The sequence below is a fragment of the Leptinotarsa decemlineata genome, unplaced genomic scaffold (genome assembly GCF_025532065.1).
Source record: "Leptinotarsa decemlineata unplaced genomic scaffold, Ldec_3_MD MMD2_tig00000035_RagTag_RagTag, whole genome shotgun sequence".
NCBI lineage: Eukaryota > Metazoa > Arthropoda > Insecta > Coleoptera > Chrysomelidae > Leptinotarsa > Leptinotarsa decemlineata.
Window position 1 is genome coordinate 7,301,339 of NW_027412540.1, and position 20,912 is coordinate 7,322,250.

General features: G+C 36.7%; 2 protein-coding genes across 9 annotated transcripts in view; one reads left to right on the top strand and one right to left on the bottom strand.

Moving 5' to 3' along the window:
* The window catches only part of sv (paired box protein shaven), a 288,001-nt gene that overhangs the window by 194,552 nt on the left and 72,537 nt on the right, over positions 1 to 20,912 (top strand). The gene's annotated exons all lie outside the window — the stretch shown is intronic.
* On the bottom strand, positions 16,081 to 20,684 carry LOC141480986 (uncharacterized). The gene is made up of 2 exons (XM_074171804.1): positions 19,427 to 20,684; positions 16,081 to 19,364 (listed from the first exon to the last, which is right to left on the bottom strand). Exons 1-2 carry the CDS (start codon positions 19,983 to 19,985, stop codon positions 16,081 to 16,083), a joined length of 3,843 nt encoding a protein of 1,280 aa, XP_074027905.1. The 5' UTR covers positions 19,986 to 20,684.

Below are 20,912 nucleotides of genomic sequence, written 5' to 3' on the forward strand. Positions count from 1 at the left end.
TTTTTATGACTCATAGTAGTTGTTTACAGCTGATTCTCGGCCTCCCCCCACCACTATGACGTATTAATTGCTTTTTTTATTGGTTGTTGTTTGGTGAAGTTTTTTTGTTGTGCAGTGAAGTCAAGGCGTTGTGACCTTGAAGTGTCTGGTGCATGGATCGTTCAGATTTTTTTTTTCATATGAGATTTTGTGTGTTTATGTGTGTGTGTGTGTGTAGGAGAATGCACGGTACAGGGTTTCATCATGTGCTTGTTTGTCTATGTACAAACATACGTCTGCATACTTCGAAGATCCTCCAAGTAATAAATGCTCCATCGGTGTTAGGGCACCAAGTTAGTAGTGGAGTGACGTCACAGCAATAACCGTTCAACGGCTAGAGAGCGACATGTTCACTCCACGACGTGTGGCAGAGTAATGCGTATTCATCGGTCTGCCCTCACCTCTCCTGAAGCGATGAAGGTTCGCTCTAGCCCCGCTATCGATGGTGACACAACGGCAGCCGAGGACTGTTTGCCTAGCGTCTACCCTCTCCGAGACCGCAACGACCACTGCTTGCTCGTACCGGCAACTGTTATCGCATCAAGTTGGAGATGGGCTTGGCTGTGACGTCAGGCATCTCTAGTGGATAGCAACTAGCAATGTGAATCTTTCACGGTTTCATGGTGGGGGTGACTCACACTGTTTAATATAAAAGAAATGCCTGGCACACTATGAAATCAGTAGACGAATATATCTGCAGCAGTTAGCAATTGGTAGAGTGTTATTCAGTTCGTAATAGAAGGAAGACGGTGAGTGTATTTGTCTGTTGGAAATTGTTTATATTTTCATATATATTTTCATCATGTCCGTTTCAAAAGTAGACTTGAATAAAATTAATAATTTGATTGTACAGGAGGTTGAAATACTAGAGCAAAAGGCCTTATCATCATTGCCAATTGATGAAGTGTACATAATTAAAAATATGTCAACTTATTCTACACGATTTGGTAAATCAATTTTATTAACTTTGCAAGATGTGAGCAATGATAAATTATTTAAAACATGGCTACCAAAACGTATTTCGTTGCAATTCAGTGATGACGATATATCTTGTATCAACTCATCAGGTGGTAAATATACGATGATGTATTTAGGACAGAGCCAACAAAGTTTTGCTGGCATGAAAACGCGATCTCTAGTCAAATTCAATATGATTGAATAATAGTAATAATTTATAGTGAATTTCTTTAGGTCATAGCTTACAAAGTTTTTTTTGGTGTGAAAACGATAACTCTAGTCAAATTCAATATGATTGAATAATAATAGTAATTATAATGAATTTCTTATTGTTTTATTAATATTCATATATTAGATGATAATTATATGGAAATATAAACATTACTAACTTAGTTGAATACACTCACTTTGTAACTACAAGTAAAATGGGAATGTGAGTATTATATCACTGAAAAATTGGAGGTTGCTTATTGTTTTTTTTTTTTGTTCGATTTCAGTTCCACCATTTAAAGATGTGGATGCAGTACGCAAGTCAAGATTGGGTCGATATTGTAGATCTCAAATCATCGGTTCAACATTTGTCGTCTAAATTGAAGGTGTTGGGTGATGGAGCCGAACATGCAAGCGTTTATGATATGAGTGTATGCTATGATGAAAAACAAATCGAATTATGCCTTCGTGATGCTGAGAACTATTGGAGTGGTGCAGAAGTTTGCAACAAATTTTTGGATAATGAATTGGAATTGTGGCAACTTTGTGAGGTTATGATTGAACTGAACCTAAGAAGATTCCTGTATAGCCTCCAACCATACTTGCCAGAATGGATTATTCATCACTTTGAATTGAATGATGAAAATCGAGAGGAAATTGAAGATGGTCGCGAAAATGATGATTATGAGGAAGAAGTTATTTTAGATAGTCTGTATGTTCCTGTGAATCATAAATAATGTCAAATAAAAAACTTTGTATTATTTTCATGTTTTATTTATTTAAATCTGATGAAATACAATAGAAAATGATTACAAAACAATAAATATGATATAAAATACAATACATGATATAAGTCAGTTACAAATAAAAAAAAAAAGATCATAAAACAGTACATGATAGAGTGAAAAAAAAAGTGTCAATATCTGCTATGAACTGAACCATCCAATGCATTGTATGTTAAAACTGTATCATGCAAAATTAATGCATATACTTTAGTGTTGTCTGGAAACTTGGTCTTCCTCGTCTCAAACTCAATCTTTATATCAATAGTTGATGATTTTGTTGCATTCGGTTGATGGGAACAATCGATGACGAATAGTGGATTCTCTCTAAATTGTCCAATGTCCATCAGAGGTTCACTCATATCTTTATCATAATAACTTCGCTGGAAACTCTCAAAAGCATAATAAGCAGGAGCATCAAGTTTTTTATCGAAATTCAAATTCCAACGCTCATATGGATAAACTTCAGAATTCAAGTATACTCGAATACTATTGATATCAGCAGTTGTGAATTTTGTAATATCTTGTGTTCTATCTTCAGATGTGGTAGTACTTTGGAATGCGATGATGACAAAACGAGGAGTTTCCAATGCGTTAGTTGTTTTGATGGCCCATATGTCTGAAGAAGTCCCACGTAATGATGGTAGTTCATAGAGGTCCCACATACGATACGCCAACTTGATTTTGGCATTCAGACCGCTTTTGTTTATTCTACTCAAAAGTTTGAGCTTGTGTTTATCATCTGGTACAATATGCCTTATTTTCCATTCGATTTTATTTATTTCCAAATCAGCATCAACCTCACCTATATATGAGTTTTTGAATGATCGAGCGATAATCAAAATCAATTCCTGTTTGGCATTCAAGATACTTTTGTTGTAATCTTCAGCAAAACCCATCAAATATTTCAGTGGTAGTTTTCCACTAAAAACATGACTGTTTGTATCCAAGATATCTTGCTTCAATTGTGAAAGTCCCCAACCAGATGTCAATAATGTGTTAGCATGAGATTGTCCAAATGATATCATGGTTTTCATTGTAGATGTTATCCCAGGTTTTCTAACAACAGCCACTTGTTCACCTCCCATTTCATAACGAATTTCGTCAAAGAGAAATGCAATTGCATTATTCGAGAGATAGCATGTTTTCGCTACATCTTTGGGGGTGAATTTACCTTCTATGTAAATGAAGCTCTCGGCAATATCTAGTATAACATCTTGATTATTGATTGCAATTCTGATTTCATCCGAATTCCTGAATAGCGGTGATCCATAGGGCTTATATGTGTGCTCATGTAAACTTATGAGAGAATGATCGAGCACTGGTTCATTGAATATATTCAACTTTTCATTGTTTGTTTCGAGCACCATTGTTATTTTCTCACTTTCAATCCAATCGATTTCAAAAATTTAAGATCACTCACAGACAGAGCGTTATGTGCTAACTGTTTAGCATACACTTGTGGAATGAGCTTCTTTTTATGCACACCTTTCTTTTTGATAGTGCAACTCGTTTGGGATTGTTCAATGCGATTTTGTCTATTATAAATGAAACCCATAACAACAGTTATTCGATTTTCTTCAATTCCAAAATAATGAAAATCTCTTCTTCACTTCCAAAATCGATAAGGTTATTTTTTTCATCCAAAATACGCACTGTAATGTTGTGAATCAATTGACGACCTTCTGGACTGACAGGCATATATATAATACTGTGTGGTTCTTTAGTAAGATTGTAGCCAGGTTCAACATCAATATCGAATGAGAAAAGAATGTGGGATTCTTCACCATTTATATATGAACCAGATATTATATTGCAATCTAAGCGGATAAGTCTCACAGTTGTAATGTTTATTGGTAATGATGATTCATGTATCTGATTTGGTGGAAATATTTCATGAGCGAACCCCATCATTTCTGCTATTGAATTTGGATGTGTCAGATCAATTTCATATTTGGATCGCATTTCACATTTGAATGTATTATTATTGGCGTGTAGATAGAAAATATCATCTGCAACGACATCATTTGGTTTTTTATCATGAAACAATCTGAACATGATATGTTTCTGTATGACGGCATTGATCTCTTCTATTTCATAAGCACCACATGGAATTTCAATTGTCAACTTTTGGGGTATCGATGAGTTGTCATTACTGATTCTAAAACTAACTAAGTTATTAGCTTCAGTTATATTATTGATTGTATTGCATCCATAGAATCCCAAAAGTCCTAATCCATAACGACTGTTCCTATCCAATTCAATTGGTGGAAAAAAATCCGCACTCAAGACACTTGTCCCGACAGCTTGTAGCTCGAACTTTCGTGACATGACTGATGAATATTTTGAAACACATTTCAATTTATTATTGTACACAGCAACAGCACATTTGAGACAATTTACACTTTTTGGAAGGTGTTGTATTGTAATAAGTATCATTTTTATTGATACCAATATTCACATCCTCTATATTACAAATACAACACATAGATTTCCGAGGTATAGGACCGTCATTAACATCCGATTCTGAATTTTGATCGTGGTGGTGGTGCTCATAACAATATCTATGTTTCATTATATCGATGTCATCTTGCAGATGCTTAGGCAACTTTTCCCAAACATATGCAATCTCATGTGCAACACATGCAAGTATCACTTCCTTAGGCATATTTGCAAGCATCACTTTATCCATTTTTTTCAAGGTACCATATTTTGAAAACATTCTAAGTGAAAACCCATTCCCTTGATAGCCTCCCGATCCAGTTTTGGTGTTGAATCCATTTTTATTTGGAAAATTATTTAGAGAGAAACTGCAAGCACAAGTGACCACAGAGAACTGTATTAAATTTCTGTTGTCGATCATAGTTATATTTGATTTTTACATTCGAACATTTTCGAAAGAATCGAGTCAATTCCAATGGTGGGGGTAGATCTCCAAAACTATCGAAATATGTGACTTCTTTCCCACATTTTTTATATGCCACCCAATGTGTTCCTGGTCCACTTATTCCATCTAAATTAACAATAGCTGTCTCGTTTTGTTTTGGACCTGAAGATGGTAATCTATCACGCATAAAAACACCACGAAAATGTGGAATTTTCATTTTTTGTGCATAATAACTGAGATCGAGATCAGTAAGAGGCCTCTGAGGTAGGGGTTCAATTAGTTTTTTGTTTTGTTTGTGGCTTTGTATGGTTTTAAATATAGTCCTAAACCTTTACGGTATGGTTTGAGATATATTCCACTTCCGCGTTTGCCTAATGCTACAGCCTCCATGGTTTTATTGTGACGATTGGCTTCCATTAAAGCCGCTCTGCTGGCTTTTGCCGAATTCACGGCCTTGGTAATACCAGCAGCAGCTCCCGCCAAACTTCCTAGTGCGGATAGTCCAGCAAAAATTGGTATCAATGGTAAAAGTCCACCGATCTTGGGAACAGGAATTATGCGTGGTGTGCGGATTTTCTTCTTTCCACCGGCAGCTTTAAGGTATTTACGTGCCGCCTGCAATGCCACAGTGATAGCTTTTTTGCTATTATTCGTCACAAATTGATTCCCACCAGCTTTCTTCAATACATTTCGCACTTTATGGACTATCCCAGCACCAAATGCAACTTTTTTAATTTTATTTTTCTTCGTTTGTTTCCTCTTACATTTTTTCTTATTGGTACTACAACCCATGCCCATATGTCTTTTCGCTTTCATAATGTTGGTGACAAGTAATGCAGCTGCTCTTTCCCCAATACTCGCGTCCTTCGATTTAACCCTATCCCAAGCGCTGTATTCAAGTTCTTTGTCGGCTAAATGTCTTGCTGCAAGATCGGATGGATGCTTAGAATATTGAATATCGTGTTTTTTGCATTCAATATCTAATTTATTGATTCCAGGGTCGTTACGAGCTAAACGTTGTTTCAATTTTGTACCCGGTCCACAGTATTGATAACCTCCGGTAGATGTAATTCGAAAGGAAGTTTGTTTATTAAATCATTAACAAAACCACAACCTCTTTTAATTTTACGATCACTTTCAATACGTCCGTATCGTTTGATGGTACACATTGAAATGAATAAGCTAATAACATTTATATAGTCTCCAACCACGGCACGATGCGCATTGTAAAACAGAAAGAAAAGTTTGCTGTAGATAATCTAGATGAGAAATTTGGTTGTGGATTGAATGGACAAAGGGTATTCAGACATGGTCCACTACTTCCATCATCAGTTCGAGGACTCATTATAGGACCTTCAAATTGTGGAAAGACGAATGCAATGATATCACTATTAACACATCCACAAGGACTGAGATTTAGAAATGTGTATCTCTATTCGAAATCACTCAATCAACCTAAATATCAGTACTTGCGAAGTGTTTTGGAACCTATAAAAGGATTAGGTTTTTATACATTCAGCAATAATGCAGAAATAGTGGAACCCTCCGACGCTAAGCCTAATTCTGTTTTCATTTTCGATGATGTAATATGTGAAAAGCAAGATATTATTAGATCATATTTCTGTATGGGACGTCATAAGGATGTTGATTGTTTTTATCTAGCACAGACATATTCACGGGTACCCAAACAGTTAGTGCGTGACAATACCAATTTCATTATAATGTTCAAACAAGATGAGACGAATTTACATCACATTTATTCAGATCATGTTTCACCCGATGTAACATTCAAACAATTCCAATTGATGTGTGTTAAATGCTGGGAGGACCAATATGGATTTCTAGTCATTGATAAGGATAGAAAAATAGATGAAGGTAGATATCGCAAAGGATTCGATAGTTTTATATACCCATGATCTTGTTTTTGGAACTTATTCGATCACTGAATATTGTAGTGGTCACTTCACCAACGAATTAAGCTTTAATTCAAAAAAAGGGCATTATGAATACAAAAAAAGATCCTGAAAATAAAAACAATGAAATAAATTTGAAACGTCAACTAGTAGAGACAACAGAAGCTGTCAGGCAGAAATTCAACTCTATCAAGAATGATAATATTGAAAATCGTACGACACTTGAAAGATTGTATGAGCCCATAATGAAACCATTGAATGTTTTATCATCAAACGCTACTTCTAAATCACCAGTGTTATCACCAAATCATGGAACTGTTCAATCTACTTCAAATTATCCCATGAGTACTCCAATAGGAAGAAAACAATCTTTTGGTAGTGTATCATCTGTGAATAGTGACACGAGCACACTTCAAGACGATATGAGAACAACTCTATTCGAAACACCATCATCGTCCCACATCGATTCCTCGGATCCTGACATCTCACCTGTTATGAATGAAAGTGGTGAAGATGTTTTGATGAAACATTTGAATAATATAAAATCTAGAAATCCAGCATATGATGGAACATTTGGCGTACGTATGGATCCAATTACACAAAAGCTGAAAATGGGAAGTCTAGTGGTAAATTTCAAAGATGGAAACATTTCATTTTGGGATGCTAATAAAGTGAAAAAATATGAATGCGCAGGTAGTCCAGAATTGTATGATATGATTTTTTTGAAGAATCCACAAGATGTTGATAATGAAGAAACTCGTCAAGTATATTCCAAAATATTGAAAATAACGAATGCTCCATATAAACAATATCATCTGAAGAATGGTTTTAAAAATACAAATTCTAAAAAATTTCGTGAAGTTATCAAACCTCTATTAGACTCACGACAATATCCAATAAGAAGTAGAAGTAAAATTGGTGGAGCACTCAAACGAGTGAAAATGGAGAAAATATATAATTCTAAACCTGTGAATTATGTGTACTGGAATTCACCGAAAGAGTTAGTTGCTCGCCTACGACTATTGGTAGCTTCAAAGTCAGCCGGACATACCGGACATGATAATGAAATAATTTCAATAATTGAAGAATTACGTGAAGAAGGTATAATATATTAACATATTCACATGTAATGATCACTGTCACATCATCATTCAATGCAGTAACATTATCACCTTTTCTCTTTAATCATATTGAAATAGAATGACTAATGAAATAAGTGATGTCAAACGACAAGTTGTTAATGAATTACATAAACCTGCAAGACGTAATTTTCGTAGAAGAATAACCACCATCAAAGGTTTTGCAGATCTATGGCAAATAGATTTAGCTGAACTGCAACCTTATGCAAAAAGTAATGAAGGATACCGATATATACTTGTAGTGATAGATTGTTACTCCAAATATCTGTGGACTGTAGCAGTTAAAGATAAAACAGGTAGTACAGTAACTAATGCAATGAAACATGTACTGAAAGAAGCCAAATACTCCCCCAAACACATACAAAGCGATCAAGGGAAAGAATTTTTCAATAAAAGCTTCTCATCTCTCATGCGAGAATATAATATCAATCATTATTCAACATTTAGCACAAAGAAGGCAGCTATAGCAGAAAGAGTGATTCGTACAATAAAGGCATGGCTCTACAAGGAATTTTCGATGAGAGGTCACCACAAATGGCTTGATATTCTTCCAATTATAACTAGTAGATATAATAATAAAGTTCATCGTACAATAGGTATGGCACCCATCAATGTTGATTCAACAACAAAATTAAAATTCAAGGGTATCAATGGAATTGGAGGAAGACAAAGTAAACCCAAATTCCAATTAAATGATATTGTACGTATAAGTAAATACAAACATATTTTTGAAAAGTCTTACACTGCGAATTTTACCACGGAGCTATTCAAGATTGTTAAAATTAATAAAACCATCCCAACGACTTATAATCTTGAAGATATGAATGAACAGCCGATTAGAGGATGTTTTTACGAAGAAGAGTTATTACGAACCGAGAATCCTGACGTATATCTGATTGAGAAGGTGTTGAAGAGAAGAAAAAATAAAGTATATGTAAAGTGGTTAGGCCTTCCTAGCGAACAAAATTCTTGGATTGATGAATCAAATATGGTTTAAATGTATATAATAGTGACTTTTATGAATAAAGTAATATTAAAGTTCATTATTGTTTTCATTTCAATTATAAGTATGTGAACTGAAAAATATTGCAGCGGTAAACATTGCCCCAGCCATTCGCAATGTTCTGTGTATACCAAACCAAATTAATTGTATACTCCATTCCCGCTTATATTTTTCAACTCACGATATTGAAAACACATTATCATTCCCAAAACTAATCGCCGTCACTTTGAAATGCAGTATCCAACTCTTTTTGCCAATTATCTCTCACTGATAATGCTGTCTCATAAAGCTTAGTCGACTCCTCAAGCTCAGCCTGAGCTTGCATTCTCGAACGTTGATGGAATTGCTTATCTTTACCAATTTTTGAACGGAGTTCATCAGCATCTTTAGACATTCTAGCCAATTCAACCTTCGCTAATGCAATCTTGGCATCTAATGCTTCAAGAGTTTCATTATTAGCATTAATAGCTCGCTCACTCTTTTCAAGTTCAGCAATAGTCATCTGTGCCTTTACAAGACGGCATTTTGCTTTCCTTTTCATTTCCCCAAACCGATGGAGGGGGCTGAAAGAAGATAGCGGTTCAGCTTTCAAATCACTCTTCATTTCTTTAGGAGTACCTTTTGGCTTCCTCTTCGATCTGTCACTTTTCGTTGCGGGTTTTTTCTGTCGCACAACACTTTTGGATTCTTTCTTTTCTTTAAAGTCAGTGACAATCGATGAAGATGCCTTAGTAACCTTCCTCTTGATTGTTCTAGATTTCTTATCAACACCAAGAGGAAGGGTAGATGAAGAGTGTTTGAGTGATGATAATTGCGAAACGATCGGATTTTCAATAATAATTTGCTCATTTGGTTCTGGCACATCTGCAAAGTTAACGAAGTCGTTAATATCAAAATCATTTATCGAATCTTGACTCGATAAATGTAATACTGGAATATTTTCAAAATCAGTCTGATCGATATCAACAAGTGGTGAACCATCTTCAGCAATCAATAGCGGCATAGAGCTCATGATTATTAAGGTCTGAGGAATGATATGTGATAGCAATAGAATGTGGATAGGAAAGGTGATGATGTTACTGAGACCTCACCATTTATAGAAGAAAATAAACTAGCGCATGCGCTCTTTCATCAACTGGCACATGCGCTCTCTCACTAAACTATTCACGCATGTAACAATCTTTGTCATTTAAGAGGAAAACTTTGTGTTGCATGCATGTATTTTTAAATGTTAGAAAATAATACAAATAAATTCAAAATATATATATATTTATTAATAATAGAGGACAATAACGATAATAAAAAATGAAAAATGTTAATATGTCTCTGTGGATGTGGAACGTTCTTTGACTCTATTCCTCAATAGTTGTTGCTCGTGCGTCAAACACCAACATTGAAAAAAATGGATTCTCCTATTGGGGTAGAGTTGACCAACCTTCTCACACAGATCCCAAGTACTTCTACATGCATTGCATACATGATTCCAACAATTCATGGAATATGTATCACAACGCAAACAACGTTGCAGTGGAGTTGGAACGGCAGCACAGATACCACAAATATTTCTACAGATACCTATATTGTTAAATATTATAGGTTCGGAACACTTCAGACACTGTAACTGTTGTTGACGATAATCCGATTTTGTTCGCTTCGGTGGATGAGAAGGAGGCGATAGTTGAATCCGCAACACGCAATCACTACACATACCAGTACATGGATTGATTGAATCCTTAGGTCTACTTATTTGACAAAAGTAGCACACAATAGCCCCTGCAATCATCATTGGGTAGACACACACTTTTGGTTTTTCATTCCACTCTTTTGGAAACGGCATTTTACTAATTCGATTAGAAATATAAAGAGATGACTTACAGAAACTCTGAATGCTCTCTCCTATACCTACGATCTCTATTTATACAAATCAACATCATGTGGAAGTATAGTGGGATAACTTCTCCTACTATTCCACTCTAAACGAGTCAAGTGGGAGTCGCATCACCTCCTATATAAGTTGACTTGCAAACCTAGAGTTCATTCATTCACTCTCTACAACTGTGAGCAAACAACAACAAGATGAATTCTGCAAAAATAAATGCTGCATTAAATAGAATAGCTGCTGTTGATGAAAACAATTGGATAGACGAATCAGATGATGAGGATGTCAATGTTCCGCTAGAGGAAGTAATAGTTGAAGCAGAAGATGTTGGAGTCGATGAAGATGAGATAGACGAAGTTGAAAACGAGGCCAACCAAAGCGACGAAGATGATGACGTGATGGAGTTTGAGAGGGTCATGGATGAAGAAGGAGATGATGAAGGGATAGAAGCTGACACAACTGAAGGTGATGGTGCTATGAGGATCGGTATGCGAACACTCAATGTCAGTGAGACACTGGAAGATCCCTTGGATTTGTATTGTGCATTGGATGCATACGTATTGATCAGCACAATAGATGGAGAGAACAAAAAACTATGTTGGTGCTGCTTTCGGTTTTATTCGCATAGAAACAATAATGGAGGGTGGTATGCCCATGTCAACACCCACAACACTGTCTCAATTATGGAAATGGGACAGAATTGGTGTGAAGCTTGCGAGAGGCCACTAACAAACTTCACCCGAGTATCTACATGTATTATATGTAATAATGTCCAACCTGTGGCACAATAACCGTGGACCTACTGGTCAAAAAAAAAACAACAGCCCTTTTCAGGGCTACATTATTCACACAAACAGTAGTTAGTTGTATTAGTATTCATAGATTATGTGACAAATGAATACTTTGATTAATAAAAGTCTAAGTTGGAAATTTGTTAGTCTTTGAATATCTATACATTATATGACAAATAAATTACTACTTTGACTGAAAAGTCGAAATTTGGAATTTGATAGTCATTGAATATCTATGCATATGATGAGTACTACTTTAAATGAAAGTTGAAGTTGGCATTTGTCAATCATTCATATGCATATAATGATGAATACTTTCACATACATATATTTCGTTTGAGATTATAATGTTAACATAATGTTAACAATGGTATGAATCTGTTTCTGTTTGAAAGTATAATGGTAGCTCTGAAAAGAGCTATTTTTTTTATTGTTTCAGTCTTTAATTGTAGCCCTGAAAAGGGCTGTTATTTTTTTATTAATCCATGCAATGATATGGACTAACGCTCCTCATCATCAGAAACAATAATTATGGTATCGTCATCTGAATCAGATGATATACTAATGATATCATCCTCATAGTAGTCATCTGAATCAGATGATATACTCATGATGTCGTCGTCGTCATAATCAGCTGAATCAGATGATATACTAATCACATCATCCGCATTATTATCGTCAACAGCATCTATGTCGTCCTGAATACCTTGTTCCACTCGTTCTGCGAAATCATCAGGAAGATCATAGATTCGCTGCAGAAATTGAGCGAAGGTTGTACTCAAATGATCAGACGTTGAATCTATTTCATGTACTTGGATGGGTCCTGTACTCGACATTGTGGAAGAATGATATAGAACTGGGATTGTTGCTATATTTATATTGGAAGAAATGAAATGGAGGGGGTGAAATGTAGAACAGTGTTTGAGATTCGAAAACATCAAGAATGAAACTCTGAGCGATTATTAGGAGAAATTCTAGTGATTATTATGGAAAAAAAACTAATAAGAGGGAGAGGAAGGGAGGAAGACACTGCCCCAGCCTCGCAGTGCCTCGTGTACACCAACCAAAAAGTGTGTACTCCGTGGAAGGAAAGGAAAGGAAATGATGGACGAGTAGATGATTATATGTCATCATCGGAATTGAGGACATCATCATCGATTAGGATTGGGGATGGCGGAGGACTATCCTCGATGAGGATAGGGGATGGTGGAGGACGTCTAACGTCAAGCTCGTCATCAGCATCATCACCAGAGTCGTCGTCGTCATCATCGTCGTCGTCGCTACTCATTGGGACAATGTCATCATAAGCAGGGTCCCACCATCCGTCAGGATCTGGATATTCCGAGTCATCCAAGTGTCCTTCGTCACTGCCAGTGACATGCTGAACTTGCATCCTGATGTCGTGATCCCGGTATTCGTATGGCGGACTGTGGGGTTCCGTGGTGGAAGAGACAACCTGTACCTGGCTGTTATCCCAGTAATTGAAGTTGTACCCCTGATCCGGGCAGCTATAGGGTTCGGAGGTTGAATCGGGTTCCATCTCGATGCTAGCTGATCAACTGAATGTTTCATCAGATGATTTCTACTTTTATACTTTCGAGAGGGAGTGGGAGAGGAGTGGAACATTGAGTAGGGGTAAATTGTAGTGTGACATAAGACATATTCAATGAGTAGGGGTAAATTGCAAAGTGACATAAGACATATTCAATGAAAGAGATACTTGAATGGATAAAATACAAATGAAATATACTTGTCGATTTCACTATGAAACATGTCTATTTTTTTATTTTTTAAATTTTCTTCACATGAAATTATTTACAAGTGATTAGAGAACACAAAAATTGATGTGAGGTATTTGTCTAGAAGAACTTGGAATTGAAATAAAAAAATAATAATGATAATAAGAGGAAGTGAAGAAAAATGCTCCAACCATCGCATTGTTCAATGTGTACCAAACCAAAAAACAGTGTACACCCTTTATTTCACTTCCTTTTCCTTTATTCAATATAAACTTAACAAATATAAACTTAAAACTACCATAATTAAATACTCCTAACTAACCTAAAACTAATCTTACATTTACACTTCATCTACAAAAAGAGTGTCCATAACTGTCACTACTTTTTTGTACAGCTCTATCGAAGAGGTCTTTGCTTTACACCTTTCCTGCAGAGATGCATAATTCCGATCTATTTCGGCCATTTCCTTTTGGAGTTCCCTCCGTCGGTTATCCATTTCAGCCATTTGTCGCTTCATGGTAACCAACTCGGCCTCGCTAGATCGGGCAGCTCGTTCTGCTTTCTTGCATCTCTGCAGAAAAACACTCATCTTTTCACTAACCTCTCCGATAGGCTGTGGCACCAACACCTCAGGATCCGCCGGTGTCGCTGGCAGCGGTGGTAGTCGCGTCACCAACGGCGACAATATCACCAACTCCGGAGAAGGACTCCTCGGAATTTCCACTGCTGCTGGTGCTGCTGCTGGTGTGGAGGCCCTCTTACGAGAGGTCGAAAAACTACCTGCATAAGGATTAGTCCTATTGCAAGTAGCTCGGTACTTTGAAATAGGACCAACCTTTGCTGCAGGTCGTTGGCAAACCTTCTTCACAGCCCTGACTTCCTCCTCCTCCTCGAATAAGTCAGGGCTAGAAGATCTGCACCTAACTCGCGAACGCGAAGTGGTTGGCTGGTCAACCGTCACCGCTCTCGAAGATGCTGCCTCCTCCTGGTCAGCGGACACCGGCAGAATAGACGCCACAGCATTATTCACCTCCTGTGTATTGGTTGCCATTCTGAAAAAGAAGAAATAATACAAAGTTAGTTGATATAAAAAATAACATTCCTAATTTACTTACTCAAATATCAAGTTGGTCGTTGGAACGTACTGCCTTGTTGTGGAGTGGACTGCTCTCGATGAGATGACTTCTCGAACTGAATGTTGTGGAGTGCTCTCCGGAGGGTATCGACTTCGATGCGTGAGCGGTGGGAAAATGGTGGGAGCGCACATGCGCGATGAGGGTAGGGGTGTACATGCGCAAATGTTGGGAGTCGGGGGGCGGGGCTTCGGGGAGGGGAGGGGCGGGGCTTCGGAAAGGGGGCGGGGCTTCGGAAAGGGGCGGGGTATCCGAAAAGTTGGTGGCGACGGGGGGGGGGGGGGGGGGCGTGGCCCTAACGGGCCCCGCCCACTGCCTGGGCTCCGCCCAGGTGGGTGGGGCCTCCGGCCCCAGGTAGGCGGGACATCTGGAGAGACATCTACGCCCTCTTCGCGCGCGCGTTCGTAACATAATATGCAACCGAACACCTAACCTAACGTATTAACGTATTAACGTAACCTAACCTAGTACGCTAACCTACCGCTATGCAACCGAACACCTAACCTATCGTATGTATTAACGTAACCTAACCTAGTACGCTAACCTACCGCTATGCAACCGAACACCTAACCTAACCTAACCTAACCTAACCTAACCTAACCTAACCTAACCTAACCTACAGTAACTATTAACCTAACCTAACGAGGGAATACTAACCTAACACCTAACCTAACGTAAGTATGCAGCTAACCTAACGTAGCTATTAACCTAACCTAACGAGGGAATACATTCACCATGTTGGTTCCATTAATACATCATCAGTTGGTTTTGGTTTTGGTTGTATTATTCTATGATTTGGATTAATGTTCAGTCCTGGATATCCCAGTCCACCTGATGATGATGGCCTGACTTTATAGTTTCTCTCCAAAACTTCTTTATGGTTTTTCTCCAATACTTCAACTCTCTGTTCCAGTACATCATACTTTTTCATTGTAGTCCCTGTTATGTTTGACATAGCATCAAATTTTTTATTTGTAGACGCTGTTATGTCAGACATTTTTATGTCTACATCACTTGTAAGTTTGTCAAATTTACGAGTGAAAGTTATCCGAGCCTCTGCAATTTTATCGTTAAATGCTTGCCGGGCGTCCCGAGCAATATTGCCTATTGTGGATTGTATTGCAGCTTGTAGGGCTAGAAGTATAACTTCCTTTGCTCCATTAATTTCCCCCTCAAGATATGATACAGTTACACAATCACTCTTGTCAATTGGTTCACTTGTATTTTTCAATATTTTCCTTTGCATGTCATAATGACCATCTTTTGTTAATTTAAAACCATTCCCAGGAGGACCTCGAATGACATTACCACCCCATTTTCTTTTTCTACCAAACTTATCGATTGTTTTAGACATTGTGCACTCTACGATGATTCTCTTCAAACTGATATTTCTGTCATTTACATTATACTATATATTGCAGTAATTGATTAGGGAAATAGAAATAATACAAATAAAATTTTAATCATTTTATATTCATTACAGTAATACATATACATACATACATAATACATTAATATCACATTACTTCTATCATATATTATTAATTATAAATGGCTACATAAATATCAATATTGAATTTTCCGGTTTTGAAGATATTGAATGATATTTCAATCATTGATCTCGGCAGATAATAAATTAATCAATTGATCCAATGGAGTCTCCTGAGATTGTGATTGTTGAATAATATTACTTATCCAACGAATGTTCTCATTTGGATCGTTTTCATAAAATTCAATATCATTATGACCCCAAGGAAGAGTGTGGGTAGTATTCGGAATGATAAATCGTTTATCGTCGTGATATGATAATGCAACTTTATTTTTTAATTCAGTATACATATCATGTAACACGCTTCTAAATGAATTCATCTTTCTGAATATCATACCACCTTGTTCGACGATTTTTTGATAATCTTCGCATGTCAATTCATTCTTTATTACAGATCGTTTAACCCCTTTGGCTTTCTTAAATTCACCATCAACAGATTTCACATAATATGCTTTAGCACCTGTACCATAAAAACTCATGATTGGATCATTTGGAAATTCATCTTTGAAGTTACCCAAGACTGAACTTGTTACTGGAATATTGAATTGGTTAACTATACTGTAATTGGATGTATCAAATCTACTTATGTTAGTTTTTATGAATTCATAAAAATTTTCTGTGTTTACTTTAAGAATGAGCGAGTCGGTATCTGTGTAAAGTAAAGAGACATTTTCATCAAAGTGTTGTTTGATGCATCCATAGAAAAAGTCATACATGACTGTTTTAGATAATTCTAATATGGAAAATCCCAAATATAATGGTTTATCGTAATGAACCTTCACTCTACCCAATTGAATGGCAACGAAATTATCAGTGAAAATTGAACAATTTTTGAAATTTGGTTTGGCTATGAGAGTGCTGGCACCTATATTTTTCTTTATATTTTCCCAATGTGTAACGAGTCTAACATCAATTCGATTATCTACATTCTCCATTGTCTTTCCATACACCGCATTATTCATTAGTTTATAGAAATCTTTAACAGATTTGTTGTTAGACCTATTACGCATTTCAGTATTAAGATCTATATAGGGTTTCATCCAGCATGATTGTTTGAATTTCAATACTCTATGTGTATTCATTACAATCAATCCATTTTTGACAGCTTGCTGTAGATTCCTATAATGAACAATATATTTTCTTTTATCATTCAAATTTGGAATTAATTTGGGAATTTTCGATTGTGTACGAGGTGGTATTATTTTTTCGACTAAAAATGGAAGGTCAGAATGTTTATCATGCAACTCTTGTGGATAATGAATGTCCACTTCAAATACATACCCATACGGACTATCAGTACTCACATCCATCACATCGAGATTAAGAATTTCATTTGGTGTCAACCATGTAAATTCACTTGTTGGTAGAGGTTGTGACATACTGTGACCGTATAGATTTGTTGCATCTAAATATGTAATGAATGTGGAAGGTTCGTTGGGATTATAATTGGGTAAAAATCTATTATTTGCTATATGTTTCCTCTCGCTACATTGACTAATTCCACCTCGTATACCTTTTTGAAAAAAGTGAATCATATCAATGTCAGTTAGTAATTCCAATTCAACATTAGTGAACTTCAACATGGCATCCCATGATAATCCAGGTGCAGTGTAATATTGTGCCGGATCTAAGTTATATATCTCTAAACTTGTGGTGCGGAAGTTTTCAAAAATATCACATAGTAGCAATACATCCGACTTCAAATACAAATCAGAGTATTCCCCCAAATTCTGACACTCGAATAAATTCCAAACTTTTCTAGCCCTATCATAATCAGTTTCCGATATATGTTCACAATTGAGTGTGTCATAAAACTGATTTTTTGTCGGAAGTAATGGATAATTCAATTTGTCAATGTCATCAACAAAACTATATGGAAATACACCTTTCTGTCTCATCAAATTGAATTTCTCAATTTGTGGGAAATGTTTGTGCATCTCCAAACATTGATCGGAGGTCAAGTTTGCACCCAACTTCTCCAACGAATTAGTCATAAATTTATAACTATCGATAAATCTCATTTTGAGATAATTCTTCCTAACCACACCATCTTTATCGGTATAGCTGTGTGTGAAGAGATGCTTCGTGAAAGATATATATTTCTCTTTAGTTTGCGGGATAACATCAACTTTCTCTTTATTCCTATACAATTCTTTTATGAATAAATGACAATCATAACCACTTAAATTATGAAAAATGATAGGTATGAAGTTTGGTATTTTGAAATTTAAATTACATTTCGAGTGAGCGGCATGTGATCTTTTCTTTCCTGTGACATGACAATGATCTCTTACTTTGACTTCACCATCAGTAAATGCTTTATTACATATACCACAAGTTCTGGCTGCAGCAAACTGTTCTTCTTCTTCGTCAGTTTGTGTATCCATCGGTTTAGGGTTTCTGAGATGATTTTCATGTATCTCTTTCAAATCATCTTCAATGCTACTCACAAATTTCTGAGCTGCATCTACACCCCTATATGTAACAAATTTTGACAAATCATCATTATATGAACACTTTATCAAATAAGCAAATGAATATGGGGCATGTTTGAATGTTTTAATCGTGTATGAACTTTCAGGATTTGGCTCATTCACATGAATCGGTTTAAGCACTGATTCAAAATCACCATACACTACAAATGGCACCCTCATTTGCCTCTCAAAGTTTTCAAACATTAGTTTATTTTCCGCAACCATTCTACCATATTTATTGATCTTTAAATTAGTAGTTGGTGTTGTGGTACTAATGTGATTACAATCATACATATTATGACGTAAAAGCAATCTCTCATCAGAAAAATATATCAAACATCCGTCACAAAAATATTTTTTCTGTCTATGAGCTGATAGTTGATTAGAAACTAATCTTGAAAGATCTTTGATCCAACAATAGTGACCATTACCGGAGTCATCAGTTATAAACAACAAATTGACATGTCTCCGGAGTCTTCTCTGTGAGTATCGCAATGGACCAATCACTTCATACTTCATTTTACCCTTCTCAAATGTACTCTCTAAACCGTAAACATTAATTGAAATATCATTCCTATCTTCGAATATTTCGATACTCTTATTATTAACTTTAACCGGAAAATCCATACCTGTGACATCTAAAACAGTGGAAAAATGTGGATATGACGTAAGTTCGGACACTCGACTATCTGCAGGATATAATGCTGATGTTATAGCCCAAGCAAAACAATATTGATCTTCATTACGAACATTCACAACAGCTTTCTTCCATTGAATACATTGAGGCAGCTTCACATATGAACGTCCTTCCAGTGGACTGTATTTATTAATGTTGACCTCGAGAAACAATATTTTTTCACAAGTCCAACCTGAATTATAAAAAAAAAAATATTACTATTCAATCTTATTGAAATTTTTAAAAAATAAATACCTGAGTCGCGATCCTGGAACTCAGTCGTTTGAGCCACAATTACATCACGGAATCCATCAAAAACAGCATTCAAATCTGAAGATTGGTCCACTATTTTATTTTGGGAATTAAATGACTTCGTGTCCCTCGAATCATCAGTCTGAAGAATATAATTCCCAAAAACTTCCATATTCACCTTGATGCTTTTATGGATCCTGATGGCTGATTCCAGTAATTCAATGACCTTCTGCCTAATCTTATTGAAAAATGACATGTAGTCACTGGTTACAATCGAACTCTCCACCCTGTATGTAGCAATGCGGCAATTGAATGCATTCGTTATAATTTGAACACCGTCAGACAATTGAACACATGCATTATTTTTATGACTCATGGTTCTTCGGTGAGAATTCACTTGGCTCATAGGAATTGTCACATTACAACAATTGCACGTATACATAGGTGTTGCATTATCCACTCTCACCCGTTTCACTGCAGGCCCTCCTTGGCAACTCTGGAGCTGATGCCGACGAAGATTATCACTACGAGTGAAAGATTTACCACAGTCACAGGAATACATTTTATATAATAGTTCTCACTAACTCACTTGATGTAAACTGACATAGCCAACACTCGTACGCTTCTTAAATACACTCTGATAGGACCCGTCAAGACGTCATAGCCAACCCCACTTCTCAACTACATGCGCCAAGATTACCTCCCAACTGAATGCGATAACAGATGTCGATATACGAGCAAGCAGTGGTCGTTGCGGTTTCGGAGAGGATAGACGCTAGGCAAACGGTCCTCGGCTGCCGTTGTGTCACCATCGATAGCGGGGCTAGAGCGAACCTTCATCGCTTCGGGAGAGGTGAGGGCAGACCGATGAATACGCATTACTCTGCCACACGTCGTGGAGTGAACATGTCGCTCTCTAGCCGTTGAACGGTTATTGCTGTGACGTCACTCCACTACTAACTTGGTGCCCTAACACCGATGGAGCATTTATTACTTGGAGGATCTTCGAAGTATGCAGACGTATGTTTGTACATAGACAAACAAGCACATGATGAAACCCTGTACCGTGCATTCTCCTACACACACACATAAACACACAAAATCTCATATGAAAAAAAAATCTGAACGATCCATGCACCAGACACTTCAAGGTCACAACGCCTTGACTTCACTGCACAACAAAAAAACTTCACCAAACAACAACCAATAAAAAAAGCAATTAATACGTCATAGTGGTGGGGGGAGGCCGAGAATCAGCTGTAAACAACTACTACTCATGGTTCTTCGGTGAGAATTCACTTGGCTCATAGGAATTGTCACATTACAACAATTGCACGTATACATAGGTGTTGCATTATCCACTCTCACCCGTTTCACTGCAGGCCCTCCTTGGCAACTCTGGAGCTGATGCCGACGAAGATTATCACTACGAGTGAAAGATTTACCACAGTCACAGGAATACATTTTATATAATAGTTCTCACTAACTC

Bases quoted from the DNA above. Each gene is read 5' to 3' on its own strand.
- LOC141480986 (XM_074171804.1), bottom strand. From the start codon at position 19,985: ATGTATTCCTGTGACTGTGGTAAATCTTTCACTCGTAGTGATAATCTT. The intron at 19,365-19,426 runs GTATTTATTTTT...TTTATAATTCAG, and splicing joins GTTCCAGGATCGCGACTCAG to GTTGGACTTGTGAAAAAATA.